This window comes from Cyprinodon tularosa, unplaced genomic scaffold (genome assembly GCF_016077235.1).
Source record: "Cyprinodon tularosa strain WSP-4 unplaced genomic scaffold, ASM1607723v1 ctg107, whole genome shotgun sequence".
Lineage (NCBI taxonomy): Eukaryota > Metazoa > Chordata > Actinopteri > Cyprinodontiformes > Cyprinodontidae > Cyprinodon > Cyprinodon tularosa.
Window position 1 is genome coordinate 3,381,207 of NW_024037860.1, and position 19,220 is coordinate 3,400,426.

Here is a 19,220-nt window from a genome sequence, read left to right on the forward strand (position 1 = left end):
ATCAAAATGTTGCGTGGAGAAGTTTTCGATTGTTGTTTATAGTTGTTGTTGTTCTTCTGTTTTGTGTTGGTTGGCAAGCAACTTCCGGAGGAGCATTACCGCCAACTGCTGGAATATAGTTTGAATCGGGATGTGCAGCCAGACGGAGATGACCCATTCTGCTCATGCGCTCTTGTTTTCAGAGAACTGAGCCGAGCCCAGCTCTGGAACCGCTTGTGTCTAGCTCGGTTCAGTTCAGTTTGCTTTCCATGTACACACAATAAGTTATCTCAGTTACTAAGCTCGGACCGGTCTCTGCACAGTTTTTCCAAGGGTAGTGTAAATGGGGTAATACCGTCTATATGAGTCTGCCTTCTACTTCAATCCACCTCTCATGACTCTACATGAAACTTTAAAATGAGTTTTGCCTCTCAACCATCTTGAGACCATGTTTAAACATGTGCATTCTTAAATTTTATTCTTCCACTAAACTTTCCATAAACAAACGACATCTGATTGACCCAGACTTCCATTCAGTTTTCCCAAAAACCTTTTGACAAATATTCTCTGGTCTGTCAGTTCTGGCAGCCTGCATCATGGCGACCTGTAGTTGGACTGTTTTTAAAGTAGCATGGAGGCCTATCCTCTGAGAAACATTAGGCTTTGCTTGGATTCAGCACTCTTTGAGCAGGCAGCTCAAAATCCAGTTTTTTTGTTATTTTTAGTTTCATCTAATATTACAATTTCCAAAATATAAAAGTAAAATCAAAGTTTTTTTTATGAACTGTAACCCATATTGTGTATACAATTATATAGAGTTGTACAGGTTTCACTTTTAAAATTAAATTACTGCCTTTAAGAAACATTTGAAATGATATTCTAATCTATTGATGTGTAATAAGTAGTCAAACCTGATATTAAATTATGTAAATTATCACTAGATTCAGGCTTAGAACTTCAGTGTGAAGTTTGTCTCATTATTTAAACCTAACTTCAAATGGGATATTTTTTCCTCGTTCCTTTGGTTCTTTGTTGCAGCTCTTAACACGGCACATTTCAGGCTGATTGCTGTAACCTCTCCGTGTTCCACCCCTACTTTTATAATCAGCACAGCGCTTTTGTTCTCGTGTGAATGAAGATGTTTTAGGGTATTCGATGTGCAGCACTCAATCAGACTACTTGTTACTTGTTATAATGATTTTTAGACAATATTACAGTAATGTCTTCACACTTAAACAAAGCTGGTTCTGGTGAACCAAGGAGGATACATGTTCCTCATAGGTAACAGACAGCACTAAAACACACACACACACCCATGCAGATAAGGGGACAAAAAAGCCCTCATCTCTGCTCAGTGCCTGCAGTTAGGAACGACGGTGTGACTGAGAGAGAGACCCAGTTGTGTCACTTTTTAACAGTTCAGCCCTACCTCTCTCTCCCTCCCTCCCTCTTACTCCCTCACCCAGAACCTGTCAGATAGTGGGAGTTTGGCGTCTCAACCTTCCTCCTTTCCGATCCGTCTTCCTTTTTCTCCCTTCTCCTCTGGGGTTCTAACATCGTAAGGGACTAATATTAGCTTTTTATTTAAACAGATCTGACCAGCGCCACCCACCACCGTCCGCTCCTCATTAGTGCAAAGTGATTGTATGGAGACACTGTGTCCTAATTTCCTACAGGTAGTTTTTTTTTTTCTTTTTTTTGCGAGGTATTCATTGACAGATGGACTTTGTGGGGGGCTGCATGAGAGAATACAGGTTAGCCTTGCCAAAGCATTACGGTTTGTGTTTTTATTTTTGGCTTCTTATCTAATCAAATCTGAAAACATCACTAACTCAAAACATCTTAATTATTCCCTAATGTTTTGCTTGGAACAGAGAGCAAAAAAAAAAAAAAAACTGAGCAGCATTCAGGGATGTGTTTTTTTCCAATTAGAAATCACAGATTTCCATTATACATATATATATATATATATGGAAATTAGGAAGATAGGATAGAAAAAAAAGATATCTAGACCCATTAACTGCATCCATGGAACTTTCCCATAGCACAATGCTGCCACCACCTTGCTTGGTTGATAGGATGGTTTGTTTTGATGTGATCTGCATCATAAAGGTTCTATTTGCACCTAACCCTCAGCATGGAGGCATATCTGTAAGACCACAGCACTGGAGTAACTCACCAGATACATAACCTTAATTAGGAGACAAATACTTCAAACTTTTAAACTCCACACTAGTCTGACTACCTGTCCTTTCACATACCTGTCTGAAATATCTCACCATTTGTGGTCCCAAAAAGATTTGGTTAAATGGAGCCTAGAGTAACCAGCAGCTAGTCAGGCCTTCCTCTCCTCCTCCTCTTCTTCTTCCTCCTCCTCCTCCCTACCTTTGACTAACAGATCTCCCAAGTGTTCTAAAAATACCTGGTGAACAGGGCTGTAGAGATGGTGATGAAACTGCCTCTCTGACACTGTCCCACTGCAATCCATCTCTCCACCGCCTGCCAGCCAGCATATGTTTGCAATTGGCTCCCCCCAACAACCCCCATTGCCTCTCAACTCCCCACCCCTCCGCAAACTGGTCCCAAGTTGCCTGTTCGGATATACCCCATACACACTAACTCACACAATTCCCCATCCGCTCCCTCTCGCTGTCTCTCCTTCTCCCTCAGCAAGCGTCCTAGTCTCCAGGTCTGGGCTTTCAAAACCAGTATGGTTATCAATCACTGAGCCGGTTCTGTCAAGTCGACCCAAACCGCTCATACACCCACACACACACACGTACACACACATAGCTCCTCTCTTCCTCAATTTCCTTCTCTTCTTCTTTTCATCTCCCATCTCTGCTCGTCTCTTTGTCATCCCATCCCTCCATCTCTTCCATCGTGCGTCCTCTGCCTCCTCTCCTACACTTGCCCAAATTTGTTCCACTTAATAAGCCCTCCCCGATGACCTTGCACTAATTAAGCTGCACTGTGTTGGAAATATGATGGTTAATTAATGATGAGATAAATTCTGTCTGCAGGACTGTCAGAAAAATGATGACACCAAGTTTTACAGGTTTAAATAGAACAAACCTTGTGGCTGTCCTCTCTCAAAGTGTGTGTGAGACAGAGAATATATCTGCATGCATATCTCTGTGTGCAGTGACAGAAAAGATCAGATTGAAAACTGGCGGTCACTTCTGAATCTCTTTTGATGGTCATTTGCAGAAACAGTACAAAGAGCAACGAGGAAGAAGCGGATATAGAAAAATAAAAATGTATATGGGATAAAAAGAATGATTCAGTGAAAAAGTCTGACCAACAGCCCTGCTTCTCCAGAGAGAGAATTAGAAAGAGTTGAACATCAGTTCATCTTCAAAGCAGAGAAATCACAGATTCTTTGGTCGATTAAGGTCAGTGAAACTCCAGAAGATTTCCCGCACTTTCTATGAATTCACATAATATTTACTGTGGAGCCTAAAGCCTTGCCAGTGGAGCCAACCAATCAGAGCAGGCATCTTCTTCAAATTGTTTTGAATTTGTTAGGCAGCAGTTACTGCGATTAAAAAGGAAACTAATCCACCGTATTTCTACCCACAACCGTAGTTCAACTAAATTTTAATTCTTTTGTTTGTATTTTTAACCAAACAATAATGAAAATCCGTCTGTGAAGGTAACCCCCTACCTCTATTATTCAAACCTAGAAAATGATAAAAGCAAACTACAGTTTACCTGAAACTAAATATGCCAGCATATGTAATCAGATTACTGTACATTTACATGTTTATATATTTTATCTCTTTTTATTCTTATTTTTTATCTTTATGTGTTATATAAAACTGTATCTGGAGCTTGTAACAAAAGTAATTTCCCTCTGGGATTATTAAAGTATTTCTGATTCTGATTTACTTGGCTATTCCTCCCAGTCTTTGAACAATGAAACTGTAGGCATGATCTTTTCTTTCATTTTTTTGTTTTTTGAGTTTTTTCGGCACTAGTGGCTCGTTTTACTGACAGTAGGCTCACAGGAAAGTGGGTATGAGAGAGAAGGGGAGAGAATTGTGGCAAAGGAACACAGGCGGGATTCGAACCCGGGTCGGCTACGTCGAGGACTGCACCTGCACTGCGCCACCTGCACGCCCCGCCATGATCATTTTAAAGGAATAGTACACCCAAAACATGATTAGCCTTCATTTTCTACTCACCCCCATGCTGAACAAAACTCTGGAGTACTTTTTTGATATCTCAAATGCATCTGGAGATCTGGGAGGCTTCTTGCTGTCTGCTGACATTCAAATAATGGAGGTCTATGGTGACCGAGACAGAAAGGTCCATAAAAGTCCACAAAAAACGTGTCAATATTCCTCCATACTGCTCGTCCAATGTATTCCAAGTGTCCTGAGTGGGTAGCATCCAGAATTTACTCGAAACGAAGTCATTTAGAATGTTTTTAGAGCATAAACAGTAGTGTATAGGATTTCCTGAAAGCGCGCCTGCGCGCTCACGACGCTACGGAAGCCGGCAGACCAAACCAGCGCATTCAGCTCGGCAAAGAACTCATGCTCTTCCTCAACACTGAAGTCCTCAGACATTTTTCTTTCGTTGTTTCTTTCTTTGCACAGGTAAACAGCACATTTCTTCTTCTACGCTTGCATTATTGGCAGAGCAGACGCTGAATGCGCACTTTCATCTGGCTTGGTCTGCCGGCTTCCGTAGCGTCGTGAGCGCGCATGTGCGCGCTTTCAGGAAATCCTATACACTACTGTTTATGCTCTAAAAACATTCTAAATGACTTCGTTTCGAGTAAATTCTGGATGCTACCCACTCAGGACACTTGGAATACATTGGACGAGCAGTATGGAGGAATATTGACACGTTTTTTGTGGACTTTTATGGACCTTTCTGCCTCGGGCGCCATAGACCTCCATTATTTGAATGTCAGCAGACAGCAAGAAGCCTCCCAGATCTCCAGATGCATTTGAGATATCAAAAAAGTACTCCAGAGTGTTGTTCAGCATCGGGGTGAGTAGAAAATGAAGGCTAATCATGTTTTGGGTGTACTATTCCTTTAATGTCTAAAATAATTTTTGTCTGTTTAAAATCTTCAAAGATGTTCTGTTAAAAGGCAAAAGATTTATTTCTTGCTTGTTGAACCATGAAAAGTAAAAGCCCAATGTGCCGGGAGTGGAAAAAAAGGAAAATCTTTCGGCAACCTGTTAGAGGAGTAAATGTTAAAGGATCCTGACTGTGGATAAAACAGACCTGTAGCAGTCATCGGGAGACGTTCTCATCTAATCGAGAGCAGCAGCTGACAGTAAGAATTTAGCTGATAAAGTCTGAAAGATTGAAAGGTGTCTGGTCGGGCCGCTCACTGCTATATCTGAAACTACTTGTCATGTCTAATACAGCATGTTGTCAAACGTATCAATTTAGGTTGTTGAGTATTGAAAAAAAGGGATCTGTTTCTATTTTAGCAGCTCGCTTGACAGATTGAGAGGTGTTTAACGTCTCGTTTATGCTTGTCAGTGTTCGGGGAGAGGGGGGCTTCACAACTTCATCTGCTCATCTCACACACACACACAAACACACCCATTCTGACAGCAGGACTCTGTTTCTGATAGACAGGGCCGAGCCAGAGCAGCATTCAACATACACAGAAACCCCATGCTCACATCCACAGACTGAAATGGGAAAAGCAACATCATTCATCCTTAATTCAAGAGGGAGAGCAGAGAGGAAGATGAGGGAGAGAGCGAGATAAAGTTTGACAGAAAAAAAAAAGGATGTAAGCAAGAGACGGAGATAGACAGCAGACAGCCATTTAACTCATTAGGGAATGAGAGGATTTCATGTTATATTTAGCTGGAAATTTAACAAGTGGAGAGTTTGGGTTTGAAAGCTTGCAGATCTCCACAGCTTGCTGAAATCAGCCTCCAAAAACATGAGGCCATTTCTTTACAGTAGTCAGCAAATAAAATATAGACACACAGAGAACAGGTTTAACTGAGTTAAACTTTAAAATACAAAGTTCAAAAAACATGTAAACAACACAAAACAACTTCAATCAAATCAATTCTGTGAAATCAAACGATCCACTTAGGAAGCACCACAATCAATTCTACATGCTGTTGTGAAAACAGACAACAAGAGGAAATTATTGCCAATTAGCAAGACACACTCAATAAAGGACTGGTTCTGGAGGTGGGGACCACTGAGCACTTCTCAGTACCTCTGCTTTCTGGCTGATGTTTTGGTCACTTTTGAAAGTCGCTGGTGCCTTTACACTCCTGGTAGCATGAGACTGACTCTACAGCCCACACACGTGGCTCAGGCAGTGCCAGTGATGTGCCATCCAGGATGTCACATTAATGCGAGCTTGGATTGCTGTGTCCATCAGCATAGTGTCCAGAGACTGGAAGCGCTAGGAGGAGGTCGTAGGACGGTAATTACTCCGTAGCATGACGTTACCTCCACCTTTGTGCAAGGAGGAACAGGAGGAGTACTGCCAGAGCCCTCGAAAAGGACCTCCAGCAGGCCAAAAATGTGGATGTGTCTGAACAAACTGTTAGAAAGTGACTCCATGAGGATGGTATGAGGGCCCAATGTCCTCAGATGGGGGTTGTGCTCACAGCCCAACACCGTGCAGGATGCTTGTCATTTGCCAGAGAACACCAGGATTGGCAAATTCGCCACTGGCGCTCAGTGCTCTTCACAGATGAAAACAGGTTCACACTGAGCACATGTGACAGACATTACAGAGTTTGGAGTCACCACAGAGAGCGATCTGCTGCCTGCAATGTCCTTCAGCATGACCAGTTTGGCAGTGGGTGAGTAATGGTTTGGAGTGGCATTTCTCTGGAGAGCCGCCCAGACCTCCATTCGCTCGCCAGAGGTAGCATGATTGCCAGTTGGTACCAACACAAGATCCTCAGACCTCTTGTGAGACCAAATGTTGGTGCGGTTGGTCCTGGGTTCCTCCTAGTGCAGGAAGGACAATGCTACACCTAATGTGGAGTGTGTCAGCAGTTCCTGCTAGATGAAAGTTGGAGCTATAGACTGACCTACCCGCCCGGTCCCCAGACCTGAATCTGATTGAGCACATCTGGGACATCATGTCTCAATTCATCCACTAATGTCATGTTGCACCACAGACTATCCAAGAGTTGGCAGATGGATAAGTGGCATGCCCAGGCATCGTAGTGAGGTCATACATGCACGAGGAGGCCACACACAATCCTGAGCCACGTTTTGACTTGTGTTAACAACATTACATCAAAGCTGGATCAGCCCGTTATGTTTTTCAACTTTAATTTTGTGTGTGACTGTAAATCCAGACCTACTCTGGTTGATAAATGTGATTTTCTTAGATGAGTTTTGTGTGGTTTTGGTTTCAGTGCATTCATCTTTGTACAGAATAAGTATTCAATGACAATATTTCATTCATTCAGATCTAGGATATTTAATTGGAGTGTTCCATTAGTTTTTTTGAGCAGTATATATTCTGAAATCTCTTCATATTTCCCATCAACTTTAAACCAAACGGCCTAAAGGATGTCTGATGCTGAATATAGACTGACTGATAAAAAAGAATAAAAAGCAGACAGTTGCATGTGTTTGATTTACCTTTCTTTACGCTGCCCGACTCCGTGTTTTCCCAGCAGGTGGGTATTGAGGTGTTTCTTCATCACAAAGGCCCATCTACAAAAACAAGCATAGATGCAGCAACAGAGTTAACAAAGGAATATAATCAATCTTTCCTGGAGGATCAAAGCCAGAGCTTCGTGATAAAAGACTAAAACAAGAGTGCTCAGTAAGCGCATCATTCACCAAGGTCAAACATGTGTGTTGAAATGTCAACCAAAGTGATAATTTGGTTTGATCTCTTTGAAATTTGCCAAAACTAAATTACAGCAAATCCATTGCTTGGGTTCCTCTAATTCTTCATAAGAAAATTGCATTTTAGCAAATATTAATCTGTTTCTAAAACACGCACTTCTTAAATTGATCTATTAAAGGGAAAGCTCAGCTTTTAGTGTTTTTTTTTTTAAGAGAGTGGTTATTTTAGTAGTCTTTTGAATAATCAAATGGCGAGTAGATTTAGATAATTTTCCTCTTGATTGGCAATAAACTATGAGTGGCCAAATACATAAAGATCATTTGTCAGGAAGTCGGAGAAGCACAGTGGTGTTACAAGCTAATTTAAAAGAAAGCAATGCACCAATAATTGAAATAGATACACACAATAATAATGTGCTGAATGTTCAAAGCTCTAAATATAGTTTCTGTAGTTCCTGTGTGCCTTTAAGTAGTCAGAATTGTTTGGCTAAATGAAACAGAGCTTATGTCGGGCCACCCTACCACTGGAGCTACTACGAGCATTCAGCATGCTGAGGTGAGCAAGTTTAGCAAGTCAGTGTAGATAGCAACTGTAAAGCTTTGCATGAGATTACGTAATTATCCCTATTGGGTCATTAGTAGAGGGGATGGATTGCACTTTTTCCAAATTCTACCACAGCAGTACGGGTGGATAAAATGTATAGAATCTCCATAGTTTTTTTAGCGTAAAAAGACAGCTACGGTAGTGATCAATTCGTAAAAGACGAGCAGTGAGTCCGTGTTTTTCTTCTGCTGTCCATGATCTTCTTCACTTCATGAAGAAGAAATCCCTAGAACAGAGTTTACCTTCTCTTTGGGCTTGTTAAGCTTCTTTATATCATTTACTCTAATGATGTTACAACAAATTAAACATATGCAGCCTCTTCAAACACTGAAGGGCCTAAACTTCCATACTCTGTCCCTTCTTGTAGAAGGCTTCACCAGGATATTTATATTCCTCCACCACCTGCACTTATTCTCCCTTGATGTTAACAGGAATGAATTTGTTCCTGTTTCTTCTGAAATCTACAATCATCTCCCTTGTTTTGTTGGCATTCAGGATCAGATGATTGCTTCCATACCACGCCATAAAGCAGTTCACCAGCTCCCTGTACTCAGCTTCTTTTCCATCCTTGAGGCACCCGATTACTGCAGAGTCATCTGTGTATTTCTGTAGATGACAGGACTCTGTCTGGTATGGAATGGTGAGAATACAGTCCCCTGTGCTTCTAATTACTTGATTAGACAGCTGACCCTTCAGTCCAACAAACTGTGGTCTATTTGTGAGGTAGTCTATGATCCAGGTGATTGTTGATGCCTCCGCCTGAGCCCTCTGGAGGTTTTCACAAAGTAAGACAGGCTGAATTGTCTTAAATGCAGTGGAGAAATCAAAGAACGTGATCTTCACGTCTAAATAACAGGTGGTTTGTTGAAGTATGATAGCATCTTCAAATCCAGCACCATGGTGATAAGCAAACTGCAGGGGGTCCTGAGAACTGCTTGTTTGCTTGTGCAGGTAGACCATCAGTCTTTCAAGAACTTCCATGTTGTGGGATATCAGGCAAATATAACTATAGTCGGTGAGGACAATTGAACTGAGGTTCAGAATGAAGCCTGCAGAGCTAATCCAACATGCAGCAACTTTGAGCAGCGCAATTTTAGAATCAAGTCTAACCCTAACCCTATTATTCAAATGGATCCTCTCTCCCCCCAAAAAAGCTTGAATGTGAGTTTTTAATTATTTGGTAGAAGTATGGGTATAGATACCTGGAGACAGAGTGGCGACCTGTCCAGGTTGTATCTCGCCTTTCACCAACAGCTCTACCGTGACACTGAGGGAGGGTGGGATGGATTGATGTATTGTCACACCCCTGCCACTAATAAACTCAAGCAGACTCCATCTAATTTGCCCATCTAATACCCACACATGTGAAAAGGATTTCAATGCACATGTATCTGCTGAATATCCAATAACACGCACATAGTCAAAACCCACCAGAGTAGCATAGCTTGAAAGTGACCACAACATCCGGACGTTTTGGAGCTCCCTGGGTTTACCGTGTCTCTAAAACAGCTTATGAAAACATAATGAACGGATGACAGGAATAACTACTCTGACATCCAAGCTGCTTCACCAGTGTTTTCATCCCTTGGCCTTTTCATTTAGCAGCAATCACTTTGCATTATTGTGTCATGGAGTGACAATGACCACATCTGAGAACCGAGGAAGGCACAACATGAAACATGAAAGCAGGCTGGGGACTTGAACCAGCAGCTGCGCGGCTGGCACTGTCACTGCACTAACTCAGTCCCTCCCTTTTTCTTCTTTTCTGGATGTTTTTAGTTTTCCTTCCTTCAAGTCAACCGTTGTTCTATTTTCTTTCCGACTTTTGAAGCTTTCACTCTCCCTCTGTAGTTCTGTTTTGTGAAGCAAAAGCATAATTATTTCACCGTTTTTGTTGCTAAACCAGCCTTTGGTCCCCCCCACCCCCAAGATTTGAGGGACACACATGAACACAGTTCTGTTCTCCACGGCCCCGGAGTCCTGTCCGTCATTGCGGCCCCCGAGGCCAACTCTAACTAACACCATCACATAAATATTCAAACATGTTCCACTGTTTTGCCTCATTATCATCACTCTAGATCTCTGCAATCCTCTCTAACTCAATCCATCCACCCATCCATATTGCCTCAGAGTTAAACTAGGAGCAAGCACACAACTAAATCTTGTACATTCCAGTCAGGGAGACTGGCAAGATCAAAATGCTGGGCTTCTGTGGCCTGCTTAAAGCGCCTGCGACTGATGCCATCATCTCAAAAAAATATATATGTACAGTATAATTTAGTTATTTCTTGGAGGGGGGCATAAAAGAATTAATCAATAGATTTTGAGGGAGAACCTCAGCCTTAAAACTCTTCACTTATGCCTGTTTAAGTCCCTGTGTTTAGACATGAAGGGAAAAAAGAGCTTGCAAACATTCCTGTTAATTATGTATTACAGCTGTCCTTCATAAACCTAATTACAGAGTGCTGAAAGGCAACGGGGGCAATTTGCATATGCGCATGAAAGACAAGACATATGCAAAATATGATTTTAATTAGCATTCTTTGATAGCGAGGGGTACAAATCAAACTGGCGTGTTGTGAGATTTTCATCTTTGCCTTTTTTATGGGATTATTCTCAGAGTGGCACCAGTGCAAAATAGTTAATGCCCTGTGGAGGCACCTGGCAGAGCCTGCTATTCTTTACACGCACATGCACAAACAGCAGTGTGTGTTAACTCTCGCAGACACGCACGACAAGAACGTGCACAACTCTAAATAATATGCATAACTGGAAATAGAGAATGCACACAAAGAGCGATAGCACATTGACAATTAGTTTTTCACCATGTGATTATCTAACACGCACAAAAAGCTGTAGACACACAAACACAAGAGGGCAGAAAAATGGTTATCCTTCCCCATAAAAAGACATCCACAAGTACCCAATCTCTCATGCACACACTAACACAGAGAAGGATCCCATATCTAAATGTTAAGGGGCCAAATCCATTTGTTTAAGGCAGTGTGTAATCAGCCCCCTGCCCACGGTGTGTGCGCTTCTTCTGCCATCCAGGTCAAGGCCTCAGCTTGTCGTCCCGCTGCCTTGGGCTGCATCATCAGCCCCAACCATCAGCCTCGATGGTTATTGTAACAAAGGGATACTTTAACATGCCATTCATCCATATCAATTCTCTTCCCCCTCATGAATTGAACTAATAAGGCTGTGCCTCTGCCCTCCAGGGATGCTCATAATATCCATTGCGGATATGAAAAGAATAAAAAAAATGAAAAGGCAGAAAGGAAGATGGAGACTCTGGCGTTCCACGTTCGACTTTCCCCTCAGACTAATCGGCGCGCCACAGCTCGTTAGGTCCGTGACGTGCCGGAGCTTTACCGATAAGCAGGGGAGACACGGCTCAATTACCCACAGTTACCATCTTTCTCTTTCTCTTCCCACCCGCCGCCTGACGATGAAGAGATAACATGTCAATATTTGATACAAACAACTTCATTTGCCTAATGGTGTTCCTGGATAGGCCCATCCAGAGGTCTGCAGGGTATGAAAGATCTAAGAAAAAGGCCTCAAGCAAGACTTTGCTTAGGAGAACTTTAACACTCCAACTGCAAAGTGTGCACGCCCATCAGGTTCGCTCATTAGGTGCTTACGTGGCATGCTGGGATGGAGCCAAGATATGCTGAGAATATCTCACAAAGTTATCCTAAACCTCTAACACTGTTTCTTGAAGTTTACAGTAAAAGGTTTGATTTTTACTTAAAGGGAACTTAAAAATGTGTCAAAGTAATGTATATGATATCCAACCACCCAGCCATCCATCCATCGCCCCATCCATCCATTCATAGATCCATCCATCCATAGATCATCCATCCATCCATCGCCCCATCCATCCATCCATCCATCCATCCATAGATCCATCCATCCATCCATCCATCAATAGATCCATCCATCCATCCATCCATAGATCCATCCATACATCCATCCATAGATCCATCCATACATCCATCCATAGATCCATCCATACATCCATAGATCCATCCATCCATACATCCATCCATAGATCCATCCATACATCCATAGATCCATCCATCTATCCATTCATCCATAGATCCATCCATCCATTCATTCATAGATCCATCCATCCATAGATCCATCCATCCATCCATCCATCCATCCATTCATAGATCCATCCATCCATCCATCCATCCATCCATCCATCCATCCATCCATCCATCCATCCATCCATCCATCCATCGTCAGCTTAAGACACAAATTTCAATTCCTGGATTTTTTTTATCACGTTTTAGTCAGTCAGTCTAATGTGTAATTACTCATTTACATGATGATTATTTAAACAACCACTGAATTATAAATAAATGTACCTAAATATTAGCAAGTTTGACCAAATGTTAAGCTCTAACGAGGTGTTGTACTATTGCACATGTGGCTTTGTGGGCCCCAGTAGAATCCTGGAGCCATCTTTGGGATTGACAGTCTTAAGCAACAGAAAACAGGATAATATCTTAAAACTCAAGGATTTTCCTAACACCAGATATTAAAAAAGAAAGAAAGAAACAAAAAAACAACTAATTAATTCTGTATTTTTCCATATTTCATATAAACCCTGTTCATTACATTCTTTTTCTTTTTTACAAGACTGATGAAAGGCTAGTAAAGGGGAGCTAACAGATGCAGGATCAGGTCAACCATCAGCAGGCAAGTTACTGAGAAATGTCGGCGAGGAGGAGCAGTTCGGCTGGAAGATGAAAGTGGAAGTGGGTATGAGCTCTGAAGTTATGGGACTACGTTTCAGCTCTTTTTCCATGAGTGCACACACACACACATACACACAAATACACCTACCTACTCTGCAGTGGTCCGCTGGGCCCCAAAGAAATGAGTGTGTGCGGGCTCATCTAGCCTACTGTGCCAGTCCTAATGACGGCCCCCACCTGCTGCTTTAATGTCACAGCTGGATCGCCCTCCATCCTTCACTGACTCTGACTGCCATCAGCAGCAGGTAGCTCCCCTCTGCATACTCCCACCTCCATCTCGTCTGCCATCTCATGTTCCTTCATCTCCCCTCACTTCCATCTCCTGCATCTCCTAGCTCTCGTCTCGGCTGAGCCTCCTTCCCCATCCATCTCCCTGTACTTCTGCTCGCATCTTTATTTCTACACCCTTTGGGCCATACTTTCCTTCACTTCCTCACCCCATTTCTGTCCATCTTTTCAATCCATCTATTAAGAAACCCTTCCCTCCCAATTTGGACTAACTCCATTTTTAGAACAAATGGGGAAATTTGGGAATTCAGAAAAATTTAAAGCACTGAGCCCCTTTACAATTAACTACAAAATCCTCTGTTGCTACAGAAGATGTGCTAGATGTATAAAAAGATGCACTTGCATACTATATTTAACACCGAAGAAGGGGATTGGCGAAATGAAATAGAACATCCCACAATGTCACCACTAATTCACTCTTCAGAGTAAACCAAAGTCTCTGCTTCCTTGTTTATTTTTTTATAAAGCCATCCTGGAGAAGGCGGAAAAGCTGGAGGTAAGTTGACACGTCTAATCTGAGAGAAGGTGACAGGCAGGTGAATTGACAGAAGAACAGAAACCAACACTTGGCTGACAGCAACCCTGGAGCGCTGAGACAGCTGCCGACGTGTCAGAAAGACACATAAACAGACAGGAACATGTAGTTGAAAGATAAGACATTTATTGACAGAAGAGAGCGGCTGCTTCTTTGACGGGAAGACAGACGGGTACACGTCGAGATGGAGGACTCGGGAAAGAGGGATTGTGCTTACTTTAATGGATGATCTACAGGCAGGATGGATGGGTTCAAACCACTGTAAATGTGAAGTCGAATTTTCAGCTTTACAGCAGAGGCAGATGCTGATGGGAAGATGGAGGACAGGGAGGGACGAACCATGGTGGAGTTTCTGCACGCAGAACTTTCTTTGGCCTTCAAACTTTTTCACATTTCCTTCCTTTGCAAAAACAAACTTTAGTGTACTTTATTGGGACTTGTATAATGGTGTATTATTGTAAAGTTTACCCGCTTCTTTGCAAAATAGCTAAAGTTCAGTCAGACTGGATGAAGAGAATCTGTGAGTTTTCTTTTTTTTTTCTTAACAGGACTTTGACTAGGCCATTCCATTGTAGCTCCGGAAGTGTATTTAGGGTCACTCTCCAGTTGGAAGGTGAACCTCTGGCCCAGTCTCAGCTCGTCTGTATTTGTTCTTCCTAGACTACCAAATATTTACCTGTATCCATAAACGCATCAACTCTGCAAAGTTTCTCTGTACCTGTCAAAGAAAAAACTTCCACAACCTTGATTCATGATAGAGTTTCTGCGCTCAGGCCCATGTGCAGTGAGAGGCTTCCATGTTAGCTGTACAGTGATAAAATGCTTTCTTTCTCCCCACTCTTTAACAGAGACAGAGCCGTAGAGTACACAACTAATTGTTGGTTTAACTGATGCTCCAAGTCCTCCAGAGTCAGGATCTGCCTTTTGGCTCTTTCTGCGATTACTCCTCTAATTGCCCTTTCTGTCGGTTTAGGTGGACGGCCATGTCTCTCATAGTTTGTAATCAGCCACAAACAATTGGCTGTAAAGGATGTTAATTAGGTTTGTCAGAGTAAAAGGGGGCTGAAAGTGAATCCCTCAGTTTCTAGGCCTCTATCTGTTAATTATCTAAAATAATATGTTTTATTTTTTCTCCTTGTGCAATCATTCAAAAGTGTGTTGGTCTATTACATACAATCCAGTCAAAATACATTCAGGTATCTGGTATTATGAAAGAAGGTAGAAAAACCCTAAGCCAAGGCAGCGCTGTCATTTTATCGGACCAAAGCAAGAAACGATGTCACGTCAATACCGCTTGGACTCAAGAGGTATCCACTTATGTAAACATCCCGTAACCTTAACGGATACTTGGAGGAAAATAAATGAATAAAGCATCCGAATTGATTCTGTTTTCGAGCCGCGGCCGAGGAAAGTGAAGCACCGGATCAATTCTGAGATGATCCTGATAGGAATAAAAGAGAAGCAAAGTGGCGCTCTGCCGACCGATCAACGTCAAGGCCCTCAGTGAAACAGACACCTCTCACTCGTGATGCCGCCTGTGTGTATATGCGTGTCTTTGTTTGTGTGTGTGTCCTCTCTAGTCTTAGAGGAGGTACATAAAAAGCTCACTTTGCTTCTCCGAAGGGGTTTTTGGATCATCTGCTGAGGCAGGTGATGGGGCTTGACGGATTGATTGAGGCGAAGTTCTCATCGACAGTGGCAGCGCCCCATAGAGTTCCCAGCTCCAGTGCACACTGTTCCATTAAAGGATCATTTAGAGGAAAGGGGGGTGGTGGGGGCTTGGGAGGGGGGACAACTTCCACCTGCACTTATGCAGAGCACACCCTAATGTGAGATGAAACACAGGAAAAGGAGAGAGAAAGAACAAAAAAGGAATCCGTCCCTTCCCAACAGCGCATTTCCATCTTCAAGAAAGAACAGCGATTGATGAAGTAATCCATTATTGATATCATCATCGTTATGAGCCGATGGCAGTTTCAGCATTACCGAGCCCCCCCAGCTCCGAGCGTCAGAGCCCTGTTTGCATATTACGCTTCTCGGCTTCATTATATTTTCTAATTAACTGCTTTAATTTGGGTTCTGAATCCTAAGTGAGAGGAGAAACTTGAAATTGCTGAACAAGAAAGAATAATACTGTATTTTGTGTCAAGATGAAAAGAGAAGTGTTGGGGGGGGGGGTATAGAGGAGGAAGAGGGGTTGCAATAGCAGCTAAAGCACTTTTCAAAATAGATTTCCAAAAGCTGGCATGTTGTGTGTTATCAGCACAAATGTGATCTACTTTTATGGATTAAACAAAAACAAAACACACAAAAAAAGTTGAGGAGAAAAGACGAGGGCCTGTCCTGAGAAACATTTCCGGCGAAATCCATAACAAGGGAAAGTGATGCGGCGTTGGAAAGGAGGTGAAAAAGTCATTTTACACAACAAAACAAAATGAATCAAAAATGCCCTGTGTTAAGGGCTGTTAGCTTCTGCTGCTAATGCATCTTTCTTTCTCTCTCATTCCTTCCCATTTCCCCCTCTCTCTGCAGTGCAGTTAAAGATATGAAAATTATATGTGCTTTTCCTTTTCTCTCCCCCCCTCCTCACCGCCTCCCTCCCTCTATCTCCTCCACCGCGCCGTGTTAAATCATTAAAGAGAAGTCCTGCTCATTATCTCTCTAAACAAAACTTCTCTTAAACCAAATAAATCACCGTTGCGCCGCGCAGCTAACAGCCGTGAAGGGATAAATTACAAAGCGCCTCACTGGCAGCGCTGGTATTTTAAAAAGCTTGCTGCACAATTTCTATGATGTGCAGTAATTTGTAATGCAGGTTCGCCTTATGCTCGGTTCGCTCGGCCTCTTCAGGTGTGTGCGGTGCCCGCTCGGGGAGAGAAGAGGTGAAAAATATGCCTTTCCGTGTGCTTTCAGTGTTATCAGGTCAAATTAGTCTGACGATGTTTTCATAAAGTGGATCAAATTTGCTAAAACTGCAAAAGCGCAACTATGATTGGGAAGACTTAATGCTGTCTTTGAAAAAGGAACTGTTTATGTTTGGATTGAAGGACAGAGCTGCAGAAGGAAAAAAAAAAAGATTTCACATGAACACAGCTCCCCAGAGTGAGCAGTTTGTGGGGATGTAAAACAGCAAAACATTTAATCATTCATGATTTATAAAAGCGTTCTTCAGCATCGCGGGATGCAAGTAAAGGACATCCACACATTTCGTCTGAGGAGCTTCTGTAAAATATTTCTCAACACTCAAGTACAGAAACAGGTTGTGCATAAAGATCTTCCCCTGAGAGAAGGATTAAATTTATACAAGCAAAAAAAATATATAAAAAATTGTAAAAAAAAAAAAAATAAATAAATAAATAAAAAAGCACCCGGCATTCAGGAAACACAATAAGTCAGGGCACAACATTCATTTAAGTAGTTTTAAGATCATCCGCAAATATTATGGAGCCAAAGTTGGAAAACAGTCATTCAACGTACAGGAGGAGGGAAACTGTGCAGCATGACACATCCAAAAGATCCGTACTACAAAGAGGGGGGGGGGGACCACAAACATTTTTACAAATGTCCCATTTTCTAGTCGTAGAAAATAATAAATCAATATTTTCGCCATTTAAGTCTTGTATTTGGAATATTACCCATGTTATAAATGGATAAACAGAATATTATAATCCGACAGGGATGTGAGAGGTAATTATATGTGACTGAAATCTAAATGGCAAAACCCTATAACCTATTGACTCTTTCCAATTATGTTAAATTTTTAAGTTTTGAAGCAGTGGGCGTCCTAATGGGTGTCCTGTTTCTTCAACCACTGAGTGAGAGCAAAACTCAGAAGCGCTCAGTCTGTTTGCATTGAAGAAGACCAGAAGATAATTAGTAATTGACTATATGTGTTAGTGTTAAGGCTTCAAAAGGCCAGAAAAAGACCACAATAACTGGTCTGATCAGTGAACAGGAGCTTTTTTTCAACAGCAGTGAAACCATGTTCAAAACAAACATTGGTTTCAGTCCAAACTGCTACTAGCAATACAACTCAATAATTTATTTATCTCCATTTTAAGTGATTAAACACTAAAGCAATTAGCTCAGATGTGGATATTGTACAAAACTGCATTAATAACCGGTGTAATAACGAGACAAAAAGCATCAGCTCATCCCGCAACTTATAACAATACAGACATTTTCAGAGTGCAGCCATATTGGAAATTAAATCCAAGGTCTTTCATAATGCTAGAAATATTTGGACATTGGGGCTTTTATCCAGCAGTTGGGTTAAAAAGACAATCTTGTAAAATTAGGTGCAAAATGACTTTGAAATGTAGCTTGTTATTTTAACTGAATTAACAAAGTGAATGTTACAGGTTACATCATTAGCACTGTAATGGAATGATTTAGATCATGTTATCTATTCTTGTTTTACCAGTTGTGTAAATGTCATTTTGCACAATCCTAAGGAGACAATCCCATAATGGGACGTGTCCATTTAAGTCTGGAGAAGTGTTTTTTTTGTACTTTTGTTTTAGCATGTAGGCTTTTTTACCCTGAAAGATGTATGGAAGACTTTATTTACATTATTCACCTGCTTCCTCAGAAACTTCAGTGTTTTTTTGTTTGTTTTTTTGACTCAAAAAAACAAGCAGGCAACTAAAGAGACACCTAATCCCCAGGAAGGACTTAAAGAAAAAAGAGGGATAAAAAAAAAGTGGGTGAAGTACTTCAATTTAACCAAAATCTTTTCCACTCATAAATGTGTTCAGAGAACATCATTTTGTTTCAAAAGGTTATTTTTATTTTATTTTTTTATAAAGTACCTTAAGGTATTGGTTAAGGCTGAAGTCGATATCTAGATGGCACCTAATTTACAGTTACCAATTCAGAGAGGATCAACTTTGACCGTTTCTTTTTCCGCATGACCACTGCCATTACACCCTGCTTCATTAGAACAGGAAAGCAGCCTAGTAGGACCTTTTCCCCCCGTTAGGAAGCCTAATTGAGGGGAAAGATACCAGGAACCTTTTGGAACCTCTGCCCTCTCAGAGCCCCGTCATGAACCTGGAGTCATGGTGAGCCTGTCGGCACCCCCCCTGCCTCCCCCCACCACTAAAGGGGCACATTATACTGCATGTTACATGGGGGCACTTGGGTCTATTTACAGCAGTAACTCCCGACATCCCCCCCACCCACCCTCACATGGGATTAAAAGCAGCACAGTAGCCCTGATAAC

The 19,220-nt window shown here is 41.8% G+C and overlaps 1 protein-coding gene across 1 annotated transcript in view; it reads right to left on the bottom strand.

The window, feature by feature from the left end:
• Window positions 1–19,220, bottom strand: part of znf407 (zinc finger protein 407) — a 218,985-nt gene that overhangs the window by 112,772 nt on the left and 86,993 nt on the right. Inside the window, exon 5 of the mRNA XM_038289466.1 lies at window positions 7,585–7,659. Within this exon, the coding sequence (XP_038145394.1) occupies window positions 7,585–7,659 (75 nt within the window). The remainder of the gene's footprint in view (window positions 1–7,584; window positions 7,660–19,220) is intronic.